The sequence below is a fragment of the Rhinolophus ferrumequinum genome, chromosome 22 (assembly GCF_004115265.2).
Source record: "Rhinolophus ferrumequinum isolate MPI-CBG mRhiFer1 chromosome 22, mRhiFer1_v1.p, whole genome shotgun sequence".
Classification (NCBI taxonomy): domain Eukaryota; kingdom Metazoa; phylum Chordata; class Mammalia; order Chiroptera; family Rhinolophidae; genus Rhinolophus; species Rhinolophus ferrumequinum.
In genome coordinates this window covers 47,758,308-47,772,638 of record NC_046305.1, presented here as the reverse complement: position 1 = coordinate 47,772,638, position 14,331 = coordinate 47,758,308, and the positions used below count along the sequence as shown (strand labels likewise).

At 41.9% G+C, this 14,331-nt stretch overlaps 2 protein-coding genes across 3 annotated transcripts in view; one reads left to right on the top strand and one right to left on the bottom strand.

The window, feature by feature from the left end:
* The window catches only part of SPAG17 (sperm associated antigen 17), a 173,867-nt gene extending 159,865 nt beyond the window's left edge, over positions 1–14,002 (top strand). The window contains exon 49 of the mRNA XM_033093220.1: positions 13,871–14,002. The gene's annotated coding sequence lies outside the window, so the exon portion shown is untranslated. The remainder of the gene's footprint in view (positions 1–13,870) is intronic.
* Positions 868–14,331, bottom strand: part of WDR3 (WD repeat domain 3) — a 28,479-nt gene continuing 15,015 nt past the window's right edge. For both annotated transcript variants that reach the window (XM_033093218.1, XM_033093219.1), the window contains exons 12-27: positions 13,603–13,696; positions 11,640–11,741; positions 10,214–10,299; positions 9,914–10,049; positions 9,186–9,242; positions 8,020–8,120; positions 7,708–7,819; positions 7,454–7,588; positions 7,141–7,191; positions 6,521–6,586; positions 6,104–6,196; positions 5,572–5,619; positions 4,843–4,886; positions 3,091–3,219; positions 1,616–1,709; positions 868–1,328 (exon numbers count right to left, since the gene is read on the bottom strand). In XM_033093218.1, coding sequence (XP_032949109.1) covers positions 1,173–1,328; positions 1,616–1,709; positions 3,091–3,219; positions 4,843–4,886; positions 5,572–5,619; positions 6,104–6,196; positions 6,521–6,586; positions 7,141–7,191; positions 7,454–7,588; positions 7,708–7,819; positions 8,020–8,120; positions 9,186–9,242; positions 9,914–10,049; positions 10,214–10,299; positions 11,640–11,741; positions 13,603–13,696 — 1,504 coding nt within the window. In that variant the 3' untranslated portion in view covers positions 868–1,172. The remainder of the gene's footprint in view (positions 1,329–1,615; positions 1,710–3,090; positions 3,220–4,842; positions 4,887–5,571; positions 5,620–6,103; positions 6,197–6,520; positions 6,587–7,140; positions 7,192–7,453; positions 7,589–7,707; positions 7,820–8,019; positions 8,121–9,185; positions 9,243–9,913; positions 10,050–10,213; positions 10,300–11,639; positions 11,742–13,602; positions 13,697–14,331) is intronic.

Here is a 14,331-nt window from a genome sequence, read left to right as displayed (position 1 = left end):
TTATATTAGGTGGGTGCAAAAGTCATTGCAGTTTTTGCAGTTATTTTTAACCTTTTAAACCACAATTCCTTTTGCACCAACCTAATAGCTCCATCGCTCTAATCCCAGTCTCTGCCTCGGCTGTCACATGGCCTCCTTCACCGTGTGTCCTCACGTGGCATTGTTCTAAGGGCAACAGGCATTGGGTTTAGGGTCCACCCTAGTCCAGTATGACCCCACCTTGGCTGTTTTCTGGAGACCGCCCTCAGTTCCTTGCCACCTGGGCCTTTCCTTAGGGAATTTCTCAACATGGTGGCTTGATGCATGAGCGCAAGCCAGGAGAGCCTGGGGGTGTGAGCGTGGTGACATTCATGGTGTTTCGTCCTTACGGTGGGGAGACGTACATTTGCTGTATTCTGTTCTTCAGAAGCCAGTCGCCGGGTCCAGCCCACACTCCAGGGGCAGCCAGAGCTGGGCCCCGCCGAGGCTTGGGCCAGGGCCTATTGGGCCACGCGTGCTCTATCCTAAAACACGAGAGCTGCTGGGACCCCACAACACCCCAGAAATGAAGTGACAGGGCTTAGGACACAAGGGGATGCTGCCCTTGGAAACCTGGGTCTCATCTCAAAACTTAGTATCTTCAATTGTGAGGGAAGGGGACGGATTGTGGACAGTGTGTAGGCCAGCTGGCTTCTTCCTCGGCTCCCGCTGGTGTGGCCTGGGAAGGCAGCTCCGAGCAGGCTCACGGATTACAGTGATAGGTGAGTGATACCCTAGATACAGTGCTGTACCCAGGGACAGACACCACTGCCTCCTTGGTCACTGTCCTACACCCTCTGATAGATTCACTAGATTTCTTTCGGATGAGATATGACTTACGACACTTGCTACTGAGAAAGAATTTAATATCAAGTACACAAAGCATTTAATTTCCAGCCAATGAATCTCAAAATTGTTAAGCACATCTTCTTTACACACACACACACACACACACACACACACACACTCTCTCTCTCTCTCTCTTTTAAATAAGCTTAGACGTAATCCTTGTAATAAACCACTCACGAAGCTTTTCTCGATGGGATTACATAATAAGCTGTTCCTTAGTTACTTTGAAGTTGACCCCAACTCTACCACTACTGAGTTAGAAGTCCTTTTAAAGAAAATGTAGACAAAGGCACTACACTTCAGTTCTAAGTCAATGTTAAAATTAGCTTCTCCCTCTTTTTCCTCTTCCTCTTCTTCTCTTCCAACTGGCTGGTAGCATCAGCAAAAAACATAACTTCACTTCTTGCCTCACATTCCCTCTTGAGATAATCGAGACCTGCCATGTTGAAGCCGATAACATCCTGGGGAGGAATACAAGAAAGAGGAAACAAACCTTCCATCACTTGAGCTCAGTGTCGCAGCATGTGTGCGTTAGGAGAAGCCACGCTTCAGGTGTTAGTCCTCCTTCCTCCCTGTCTACGGTCTTCCCTTGTCTTCCTGTTCCTCTCAGTTCCAGTGAAACCTTCCCTAACATACCGACGTCTGTCTGGTCAAACCGCCCAGCATACGGCCCAGCCCCCAGGCTGCTCCCAAGTCTCGTTCACGTGGGATTCTCCCCTCGCTGTTGTATGTCCACCAGCACACTTACCCGGACTTGGCTGACTTTCGAAATCGTTGTCTCCTTTAACTTCTCAATCACTGGCACGAGCATCTGGTTGCTAGTGATCTGCCCGAAGTGAATCCTCAGAAAAACAAAACGGAGTTGTGTTACAAAGGGGTAGTGGTCTGGCTCCACTTACCCTTCTAGAAATAGCAAATAGACCCATCAAAGCAAATAATAATAATAATAATAGAAAGATTTTACTGTATCATTGGAGTCTAGAAATGCTTCTAGCATAAAAACTAGTTTCTTCCCTCCTATTCAGTTCCAGCTGATGACAATTTAAAAAACTACTGTCCTAAACCTTATCACATGCTCAAGCTCTCCCCTAAAGTACCAGGACGCCACTGATGAATCCATGCGCCTTTAACTTTCAGTACCTTCACTCTCTGTTGTGATCTGCCGTATCTACCTGCAAGGTAGTACCCATCTACTCCCTGTGATATGCTCGAAGTACTCGTGGTGTTTCTCTTAGAATCCGTAACCCGGATTTAACAGCACATATGCCACAGCAACAGTATTATTAGTAATACTGTTGAATACGAGTTTATGTCTCCACAACTTGTCCCCAATTCTAAATGTGGCTACAGCATAATACAAACATCATTTCCGATGATATAAAATATGAACACATCAGTTGTTCCTCTTTTGCTACTATCCTGACAGAACACAAGGAATGGCGAGTTAAGATCATGAAAACAAGTCACTAAATGTTTTTTCTTGTTTTTTTTTAATTTTTTTAAACCATTTGGTATTGGCTGACCAGTTTTTGTTTTGTGCTCGTAACAGCCTTTTACTGAATACTCAGTTTGTCTCTATGTCTGTTCTCCGCTGTAACAGCTCAGGCTGAAGGGCAGAGCGGGAGACAAGAAGAATCTACTCTTGAGCCTTTGTACACATATTCTTCTCAATTACAGAGTAAGGAGATTTCTTGCTTCTTAGGAATATCATCTGATATCTTCTTTATGTTTCTTAGTTCCCTCTATGTATGCCCCTACTTTTCCATTTGTACCTGTAGAGACCTGGAAGATAAACTGCCGATTCCTTAAAATGCTATTATGAGAACAAAACAAAACCATTAGCTTAAACTAGACAGTGAAAATGCAACACCAAATGAGGCACACTGGTGTTCAGTCATGGGCTGCCGGCAGACTGACTAGAGCCAGAGCGTCAGTGTCCGACGCAGCCTGGAGGCCTATGCGGATTCGGCATCCCTGAGCGATCTATTATCGCGCATCGCAGCACGTCATGTTACTTCAAGAGGCACCGCGAGCCGTGTTTTAAGGATAAGACTGATTCCAAAGGATGAGACATAATTGTGTCAGGCAGCGCCGAAATTCTGTCACAGTCGGTGACACTGCAGCCTCAGAGTTTTGAATTCCAAAGCGTTGGCAGCTTCAGTTAGGGGTACTGCTGGAGCACTTATGCCCAGCAGACACGGTATTTTTGGAAAAGGGTGTTACCTGAGGAGGAAGAAGAGGCACCTACACAGAAGTTCAATATCAGAGCCCAGTTGGATGAATTCATTGAAGAGTTTAAGAACGTCTGGGACGTACGAGAAAGGTAACACAAGTAGGGATTCCTCCAGCTCACTGAAGAAGAAAACATACACATTAAAAATGCCACATTTCTTAACACGGTGAAGTTTTCAGTCTTTTCCCCACTATTTTTCCTGCTTATATTCTTCAATGGCTCTTACCTATTCAGAATTAAACTTTCACCTGTATTCTAGATGGTTCTCTCTTTTCAATGTTTTGGTGTTTGTATTTTAATCTAGTGCATGCATTTTGGTCCATGGCACTGTGTTCTTTCCGATGCCCAATTTCTCCAAAGTCTTTTGTTGACTAGTCCATGTTTATATAATGCTTCTTTGATCATTTACAGAGTCTGTTTCAGGGCTTCTGAGACTGTTTAGAATGATCAATTGATTGGGACAACAACCCTGTACTATTTTATTTTTGCTAATTTTATAGTTTTTAAATCTAGAATAGATTCTGGTTTTGGTTTTGGTTTGTTTTACTTTTTTGGAACTAGTTCTAGTCTCATTTGATCAACCCCAATTAGAAATCTCAAGAGGATTTCAATTGGAATCAAAACCTATAAATTCGTTTAAGAAAAACTAAATCTTTAAAACACAGAATCTTCCCATTTGGGAATGCTCTGTACCTCCATGAATCTAAATTTTCTTTTACATTTCTCTAGTGAGGTTTCATCATTGTCCTGTTTATTTCTTGCGTGGGACACATACTTACATATTGTGATTTGTTATGAAAAGTGGTAACTTTCAGTAGGTCAAACTCACAAATAAAATCCAAAGGAAAATCACAAACAAGAAACATTATTTCAAAAGTGTATGACAAGATAATTAACCATCAGTAAGAGAAACTACTAAAAAACACAAGAAAAGGAAAGTAACAAAAAGTTCACAGGAAAAAGTAAAAATGGCTAACAACTACGATAAAATTTCAACTATCTTAATAATGAAAAGAAATAAAAAGAATACAGTACAACTTTTTGCCTCTCAAACTGGCAAGAATTTTTTAAAGCCTGGTAAAAACCAGTACGACAAGCACTCTGGAAAGTAATTCAGCAATATAAACCTGTAAAAAGTTTGTGCCCATTGATCTGTTATTAGACTGCTAGATCTTAAGGAAAATAATTAACGATGACAAAGATTTCATGTAAAGGTATTCACTGCAGTTGTATTGACAATAGCCAAAACAAATGCAACATCCAATAGTCATTTGTTCAATGGAGTATTTTGAATCAATTCAATGACGTGTTTTTGAAGACTATTAATAACTTGAGCAAATTCTCAGGAAATATTCTGTGAAAAAGGACAGGATACAAAACAGTATACAGTATGATCCCAATTGTGTATGTACACAGAAAATAAGCCAGAGGAAATAAAACAACAAAAATGTTAACAGTTGGTACTTCCGACTAAATTATAGATGATTTCATTGCCTACAATGCAAAGTAGCATTTCCCTTCCTTTGTGCTTGAAAATATCTCCCTTCATTATTTCGGGAGGAGCCTCCTAGTTCTACTTCAAATAGAACATTATAATGAATTATTTTCCATCAAAATTTTGACATAGTTAAACCTAGAAGGATGATAACCATCAGTTATAATTTCTATTTATCTCATGTTTAGACAGGCAATTTGGTAGATGTTAGCTGACAAATTGTAAATAATTGTGCCCTGGTTCTCACCTTGACCTGATCGCTTTGAAAATCTCCAACACATAAGCTGAAGGCTACAAAGGAAGGATAACAGCATTAGTGAGCCCCTTGATTGGTTTCTTCTAAAGCTAATTTCCGTCTCCTAAAGTCCAGGATGCCCCTCTCTCATACGAGACACGGTGTCCTAAAATGGTGCGACACACGTGGACTTTCAGTCGTCAGGTCTGGGTCCACAACCCAGCTCTGCCACTTAGCAGCTGTTACCTTCTATCTACAAGTCCTGACATATCTGTAAAAGGAAGACACCCCGATTCACACAATTCCTGTGATCAGTAAGACATGCAAGTACGGTGCTAAGCCATTAGGGATTGCTAGACAAGCACACATTCTCCCATCACTCCCTCTCTCTCCTTCTTTACCTGATTATGCCAACTTTTCCTCCCAAACCTTCAATTTCAGTGTTCACTGAGATGAACAGACTCTTCAGGGGGCCTTGCATACTGACCACACACGCACACTAGGGAATACGAGAATGCCAGGCCAGCCCAACCAAAAAGGATGACTTGGGCATTACACTGAAATAGTCATTTGAAACAATAATACAAAATACCCCAGAGGATTCCACCATCCAAGAGAGGTTTTTAACGACAAAGTAATCCCCAGTACATCTACCTCAAAGCAGCAAGTCTCTTCACCTCCTCTTACCCCTGAGAATAACTTGTGAATAAACGAAGGAAGTCGGGTAGACATTCTACTCACAGAGATATTGCCATAGGCCATCAGGATGGGGTTGGTGGGAAGCGGAACCTACGAAAAATGATTGACTCAAATCATTAAAAAAATGAGCCTCAGATAGTGCTTTTTCACAGGCAGGGTGATAATTGTATTTTACATTTCGAAAGGGAAACGAGGGACCCTAAAAACTGTAAAAGTATAAAAGAATTATCAGGCCTTTTGGTTTCCATAGCGCTTATGAATCAGTTTGGGCAAAACTTCTCATCTAGAAATCTGAGATGGTTACCCAGCCTCCCAAACCAAACTAGGAGCTTGAGTTTCTACTCACTGCAACCATCATCTCGGTCCACAGTTTCCTGCCCGCCCCTTTTTATTAAGACCAAGCTTCCTCTCTCCAGTTCCCCAATTCCTTCTAATGTTTGAATCAGAAAAAAATCTGACATTTATCTCGTTTCCTGATCTGACTTAATAACAAATTCCAAAACGGTGGTTTTCTTCTCAGGAACTGTCTCTATTTAAAGGGTCTCCCAGAGTATAGCTTAACGTGCTATCTTACCTCTTTCCCTGCTGCTTTACAAATGGCTCTGTGTTCTTTCATTTTTGCAGTTTCCTCTCGGTATAGCTCAATAGCCTCCATGATCCTCTCAGCCTACACAGATGACGACAAAGGACAGAAATCACCACAACACATTCCATCATCCCAGGACACTGCACCTGAAGGCCTGATTAGAAAATTACCGAATCGCTTGACTCATTTTAATAAAGATGGCTGACAGAGTGCCAAACAGCATTTAGAGACATCTTTGGTTTTTCTTTTTTCTCTTCTTTCTAATCAGGTTTTGATCTCCATCTATCAATTTAATCAACTTTGTGCCACAAAAGGACTGTTGGGTTGATAAGACTTTTACTAAAAAGTTCAGATCCTATTTTAAAAAAAAAGAAAAATGAGATACTACATTCTGTATCAACTTACTGCTTTGACTGTTTCAATCGTTTTCTTTCCAGTAAAGTAATTTTCACCTTGAGTCTCTCCCGGAACCTGCCAGAAACAGAGAGATCCTTGAACAATATCGGTGACTAGCATTAAAGAGCCATTGCATTAATTGTATATTCATAAAAGAACAGGCATTATTATTTTAGGATCATGATAATAAACACTGTTATCAGCTACCATTAACTGAGTGTACTTAATAAGTGCCAGACACCCTTGTTAAGTATTTTGTATGTGTTATAAGAATATCCTGCTCTACAAATGTTTAAAGATAATGCCCAATTTCTCAATTTTTTTTTTCTGATTTTTATTTTTGTTCTACAGTGAAATAATTCCCTGAAGCCTCCTTATAAAAAACAAACAACAAAAAACGGCCAGAATGACAGTCATTCAATACCAAATCTGGTCAATTATTTGTTCCACAAAATCAGGATATATATATAGCGGAATAAAAAGGACTACACAGCTTCTTTCCCATTTCAGCTGGTGATGACTTCAGCGTCTGGCCCCAACTCGAATTCCACTGGAAATTCTTCAGATTACAGTAAATGCCAGCCACATAGTGACAGGGCACAATCTCAGGGCCCGAGAGATTGACTTACTGCTGGTCGGTCTTCTTTGGCCACACTCTCCTCATATTCTGCTTCCCTTTGCTGCCAAGAGATAAGATAGAAATTAATTGGAAAGAAAGAAACATGGCCTCTATGCGCAGTGAAATGAGACAGAAGTCGCTTCTTTCAAAATGCAACCCCCTAATGGCATCTGCCTCTGCCTGGCTGCTGAAATGGCGCCAGCATGTCGTGGCGGTCCTGGAACTTGCACTGACTGAGGCGGGACTGCACTAAAAAGGAAACGTCAGCTGGGACAGCGTGTCTGATACCCACCAGTATTTGTAAGCAAGGCTCAAGTCCTTACCATCTCCCTTTCTTCCTCCAGAATAAGAGGCTCCCTTGTTCTCTCCCAAAGTCTCAGAGATTTGTCATGGGACGAGGACACCACGTAGTCTCCGTTGGGGCTGACAGCCAAGCACCATATTTCCTGGTGGTGCCCCTGGAGAGAGAGAACCAACCAAAACCTTCAGACTGCTACGTGCTACATTAGCGGGAGACCAACACTCAGTGTTCAAAGTGGCTCCTTGGTACGGAGCAGGCAGAGCAGGAAGGGGTTACCTCCAGAGTCTGGATGTGTTCAAATCTGTCTGCATCCCACTGCTTAATCTTCCGGTCTTTCCCAGCAGTGAAGAAGAGGTGAGACTTAGGTACAAACTGTAGGTACATCACACTGAAAAGTGTGAAGCATACACATGTCATCAAGTGCCACGTTATTCAAAAGTCTTACACACAGAGCTTTGCATCGCTACTTCTAGAGTGTCTCTGTAGTTGAGCATTTTAAATGGATGACTGAGAACACTACGTAACAGACACAGACGCTCAAGCAAAATGGTACCTACAGGTGACTCAAAGGGAACAGACTGCACCTACCTGTCGTCGTGTGCAAAGAGGGACTTGTGGCAGTCCCCGAAGTCCAGACCCCAGATTTTCACATTCCTGTCAGCGGAGCCAGTCGCTATCAGGGCTCCGTCCTACAAGGGAGAGAATGAATCATTGATGTTCTGAAACTCTGTAAATTAGATAAAGAAAAGCTAACCAGCATATTCCGCCCATTTCTGTCAAAACCATTAAAGTCAACGTCACAAAGGAACTTCAGCTCCTACCAAGAGCACCTACTTCTTTGCTTTCACCTACAGATTGACTTCAAAGCTTGTTAAGGGAAAACAAGAACTCTGTGGCTTCACTGTTCTCGTACTGCTGCAGGGCAAGTTGTGCCTTGACGGAGGTGATCTACTTACTCTGTTACAGACAGGAAAAAGAATCTCTGATCTGTCATAGGATTTCCCAGGAGAGAGCAAGACGAAAAGTGAAGGAAAGAATGAGGCTAGGAAAGAATCTACTAGAATGTTAGGTCCGAGCCTTTTATCTCACGTTCCCTATCACTATTTCTCTTATTCTTCCTGTTCAGTGCCTAATTCAAATGGTTGGCAACATAACAGGAAAATCAGAAATATTTTTAACACCAGCTTATTCTGTTAATCCTCTGATCACAGATAGCTGGGGCACTGGGCCCCCCAGTGTCACAATGTCACACAGACTCGACATTGTTTTTGAACATATACAGTCACCCCTAATCAAAACTAGACAACGCAAAAATATGAATTTTGGTCAAAAGACTAAAAGTATACAGTGTGCAAAATACTGTAAATATCCAAATATAAAGCTAAGTTCCTTCTTCCTCACCAATATCATCTTTCAGAACAAAGGTGGGTGCCTTTTTTAAAGTCTTTCATATTGTAGGGTACTCTACCAATTATAGTATTTTAGCCAACAAAATACTATTTGGGAATTCCACAACAGGGAGTCAGTTATGAGGACTAATTCAGGTATTTGTGAAAATATTCTGAAGGCATTAAAGTATCATATTTGAGGAATGATTACAATGTATATTGGTTTATGATTTTGGGGGCAGAAAGTCATGTACAACAGAAAGAAAAGATAAATATTCTAAAATGAAGATATTAAGCCAAGAACTAAGAAAATGCTTTAAGAAAAAAAACAACTTGTTACTGAGACACTACTTATACTTTACTTACATATGAGATGTCCATGCATATAACAGGCAGTTTGTGTCCATACAGTGAGAGAAAAAACTAAATGTGAAAAAAAGAATACAAATAATTCGTGTGTGTCTATAAAACAGGCATCACTTGCTACATGTGGATCGAAACTACAACTTTAAAATACAGTGCTAAAACCTGTTCTGGATTGTTCTCTATCTTTATCTTCAAAGACGACGACGACACCACTGGAGGCGGCTCGTACAGACCCTGTGTGCCCTAACCAGACCCTGGCAACACAGTGGGACCGGAAGCTTCCTGCCTCAGTCAGACATGGCGCAGATGTTTGCTGGATCTCTCAGCTGAAAAGACCCTGCAGCACCGGTTTCCCACTGTTCCCAGGCCCAGTCCAGTCCTAGCAACTCTCTGGGCGTAGGGCCCCGTAATCTGTATTTTAAAAACAACCCAAACGATCCTGAGATACAGCCAAATGTGGAATCACTGCCCAGGACACCTAGCGATGCCCCTACAATTACTGGCTATGACAGGTTGTCTGAACATACGGACTATCACCTGTTTTAAGCAAAATCTAGGAACCAAAGGATGCTTTTGAAACTTGAGCTTTCCTAGTGCAGCTATAATGTTTTGATTCACATACCAACTTTGAGAAATAAAATACTGGTTGGCACAGTCAAGGTCACTTTATAGTGTCAACCCAAGGCCAGTCAGAAGAAAGAAAACTGCCCCAGGAGTAACCACTACACCTTTAAAGTGTCAACGTAGAAAATTTTCACAGTACAGTCCAGCAGAGACACAGCCAACAGCTTTTGATTGGGGGAGTAACTGACACACAGCACATCTTCATCCAGCTGCAGGGTTCGGGTTTGCTTCACAGAAAGTCTAGCACCACAGAAAGCATCAAGAAAAAAGATTACAAATGAGTCCTCCACAAAGGCAGGCAGGATCCCCAAAACTCGGAAGCTCAACAGAAACCCACAAGAGTCCATTAGTGGTTCCTCGTTTTCCGTCCACGAAATGGACACAAATCAGCAATGTCTGCTCACCTCTTCTGGGTACTATTTTCATCTTTCACCAACTCAAAATCCCAGAACTTGACCGATTTATCTGCACCACCTGTCACAAAGCCACGCTGAAAATCAAATGGCATTCCATTAAAAAACATTTTAGTACAGCAACTTTTATAAGAAGACACATCAGAATAGTGTAAAAGCATTTGTATTTAATGGCATGGGATAAGATTTAACAAAAAAGTGGTTTCTCTCTAACCCTTCTCATGTTCCTCTGGGGCTGCTGCCACGGACCTTATTTGAGAATTCTTAGTTGACACTAATGGAGGCAGGTGACAACTAGCGTCAAGTTCTAGTTATACTTGCAAAGTTCTAGTTATACTTTTGTTGCTGTATCAGAAAGAAAGACTGGAACATTCTGGGGTTTTTGCTGCACCTAAGAAGGCAACAGTCAAAAGAATTTGCTACTAAGTTGTAAAATAGTTTCACAAATATACAGAGTGGAACATCTAAATAATTTTTTTCAAAGTATCTACCTCAGAAGGGTAGAAATGTATTCCGGCAATGTGTCTGCTTAAAATATGTTTGAAACTGTTTTCCAGTATCAAGAAAATTAGTCTCATCACTGTGTAGTGTTAGTGTGAAGCCTACAAACAGTCAGAAAACTAGGTCTCCAGTGTCTAGCTGCCATTTCAGAGGTTTGTAACACTGGAAACAACCTTTCAATGATTGTTAGTGTAGCTGTAGTAACAAAGACTACCTAGTTTATAAAACCATTATAAAAATAACTATAAATGACATAATGATGGATGTGAAAATACTTTCGACAAACCCACTCTATAAATGCAAGATGTTATTGCTATTTGACTTTTAAATGCTGTCCCATTCTGACCCCAATGGCATTACCCACTCTAAATTCCAGATTCAGTTTTTTCCAAAAATAATGTCTATTTTCAACGGATGAAAGTTTGCACCCCTGAGAATAATCAAATAAATGGACCAAAATCTCTTAAGGTATTTTCAAAAAATATCTCAAAACGTTCTGAGCAATTGCACCATTAGTATTCGTATTAGACGATATGTGACATGGCATCATATGAAATCTCAAAACCAGATAAAACGCGCGGGCTTTCTGTAAAGAAACCCCGAGAGAAATCTGTTCGGCAGCAGTAAAACCTGTTATGAGAAGTGAGAGTGGTTACCAGAGCTGACGGGGGTGGGTCGAGGATGAAGAGGGTGAAAGGGGTCGAATATGTGGTGACGAGGGGGAGACTAGATTCTGGGTGGTGACCACACAATGCAATACACAGATGACATGTTACAGAATTGTATGCTTGATCCTTACATAATGTGATTAACCAATGTGACCCCCCCCCAATCAATTTAATTTAAAAAAAAAGAAGAAGAAATGAGAAACGCAGCCAGAGTCCTGGAGTCCTGAGCTTCACATGTGGTTCGTTACCTGATCTGGAGACAGAGACATGGACCACAAAGCCCCATCATGTGCATGGACTGTCTCCAGCAGATTCCCTGAGGCCAAGTCATAAAGCTGCAGCTTCCCTGTCTGTGGAAGACACAAACGAGCACAGGTCTAACGGGCACACCGACAGCCTCCATGATTCATGCCTACAGCCGTCAGAAAAGATTTCATAACCACGCAGCAACGACATGGCCAACTGCTTGGGGACTGGCCCCCCACGTTCCCTGCTCGGTACTTCCTACCAGAATAAATGCTGTTAAGCCCCCTACTGACATGCTACCTGTGGCAGGGTTGCCATGCTGTACAGCTATGGACTAGTACGACCCTGGAGTTCAGGAGTCTCGTCACTTTCATTGGTTCCCCAAACTCAAGAGGGAACTAGCATGCCCACAGGCAAATCAGAATAAACATAACAGCCAATGGGAAACCTGAAAAGCTTGAAAGGTTTATCGATACTTTAAGTGCACTGTCTTCTATGGCAATTGACTTAACCAACTCTTCTCCATCTAGTTTTGGTTTCCTCCTCTGTGATACACAGACAGAAATAACAATCTATCTGGACAGAAATAACAATCTATCTATAATGCTAGAGAGGGCAATGAACATCAAAAAAAAAAAAAAAACACAAAAAACAAATCACAGTAGCTTAGAAAGAGTCGGCCTTGCTTCTGTTTAGAAGTCTGTATGTGTCGTGGCCACAGTGTAGCGTAGCACACACACAGAGGCAAAGCCTGCTCTTTGCACATGTACTGGAAAAGAGTGCAGGGTGAAAGACCTGAGTCCCCGAGTTGCCTCTTTCCAACTCAGCGACTGTTGGGGAATTCATCTTTATGAGCCTGCTTTTTTATTTGTAAGATGGACTTTGTATCACAACCTCTAAGTTGTTGTGGGGATTCGATAAGATCATGGACGTTAACTTCCTAGCGCAGAGGCTGGGGTTGTATTCTAGTCATACAGGAAGTCCTTGGAGCAATCTGCAAACCGCTTTCCCAACAGTACATAATGGATGTTTGTTGAAAGAATTAACGAAAAATGAGGGAACCTGTTCACTGAAATTTAATGCTCTTTTCTTGACATTGACCCTAAGATCTCTCCAACTTTTTTTACACTTCGTGCCGCGCAAAACAATATCCACTGTGATACATATGTTTTCTAATAAAACAGTCATGTACAGAGGGCATTGGTTTAGGGGGATCACAATGACACGTACTTGCGAAGCACTTCTCAAAACACTCTGCAGATCTAATCCATTTGATTCTCACCACTACTATTCATCACTGCTACTTAAGCTACCACCTTACTTATTAGTAATTTGTTGTAAGCGAGTCTCTGTGCTAAGTGCTGTGATACTGGGAGGGAGGATTTTACATCATTTTACGTGAGAAAAAATGGCTTCCCGAGTTAAGTAACTTGCCCACAGGTCTCACAACTCGTGAGTGGAAGGAAAAGCTGGGATTCAAACGTAGGCCCATCTTGTGTGAAAGCCGCTGTCAAAAAGCAGGTGTCATTATCCCATCACAGAGATAAGGAAACACATGAAAGAAGTGATGTGACCAGCAGCTGGGAATGAGGACCTGGGTAGTTTCTTTGTTGAATGCTTCTACCTGCCAAGCATGATGCTATGTTACTTAGTGTCCTTTATCATCCATCTTCTCAAAACACAACTACACATGTGCTCAAACATGATGCACTAAAGGCTGATCACCAAATCGTTAATGACAGCTCATCGTCATGACTTTAAGTTTCTTCCTCATAATTTGACATGAGGTTTGATGGTTTTTAAAAAACAAAACGAAACTTAAAAAGGCAATGAACAAACACCCTCTCATATTATGCAGCTTTAATACCTTTTCCGTATGCTAAGAAAGAACCCAGATTTCTCAAACAACTTTTAAGAACGCTGAATGGAAAAGACCCCAAAATCCAAGCAAACGTCTCGGTTTACCTTTGTCCCTATGACCACCTGCCGATCACCAGGTACAAAGAATGAGCAAAGTGCATATTCACAGGTCATCGTGCGAATACACTGCAGTGTACACCTGTGAGGAAGAACAAACAAGTCAGAACGGAGGTGAGCGTGTGTGCTCAGTACACACTTAGCCACATGAATGATTAGGATCACAGAGGAGGAAGTGTGAATAACCCTCAGCTCAGACCCAGTGACAATCCAGGGAGAAAAGATGAAATGGCACCTAACTTTGTTTTCTTTGTAGGAGCTTCCCAATCCTAAGGAATGGACATGTTACAGAAGCAAGGCAGAGAAAAGCAGCGGCTGGGCTTGAGAGTACCTACCTGCCACTACGAGGAAGTGTGTGAGTCCACAGGACTGCAGCTTGAATTAGCCCACTATTATGTCTCTACAAGTAAAGTTCATTTTCTTGAACCATACATAGTCATCCATTCAACAAATATAAGCCAAATGCCCACTTCATTCCACAAACACTTACTGACCACCATCCCTAACCTCTTTAGGGATGAGATCGATGTTGGTACATCACGTGACAGCAGGTGCCATGGAGAAACACATGGCGGGGGGAGGAGTGAGGAGGGCGAGGGTGGGAGGACAGCAGGACTGTCGTGTGATGAGGAGACAGAGACGCCTGGAGCTGAGTGACTCCAGGTAGAAAGAGCAGGGAGCAGAGGCCATGACCCAGGCACTTCCTTGTGTGCAGGG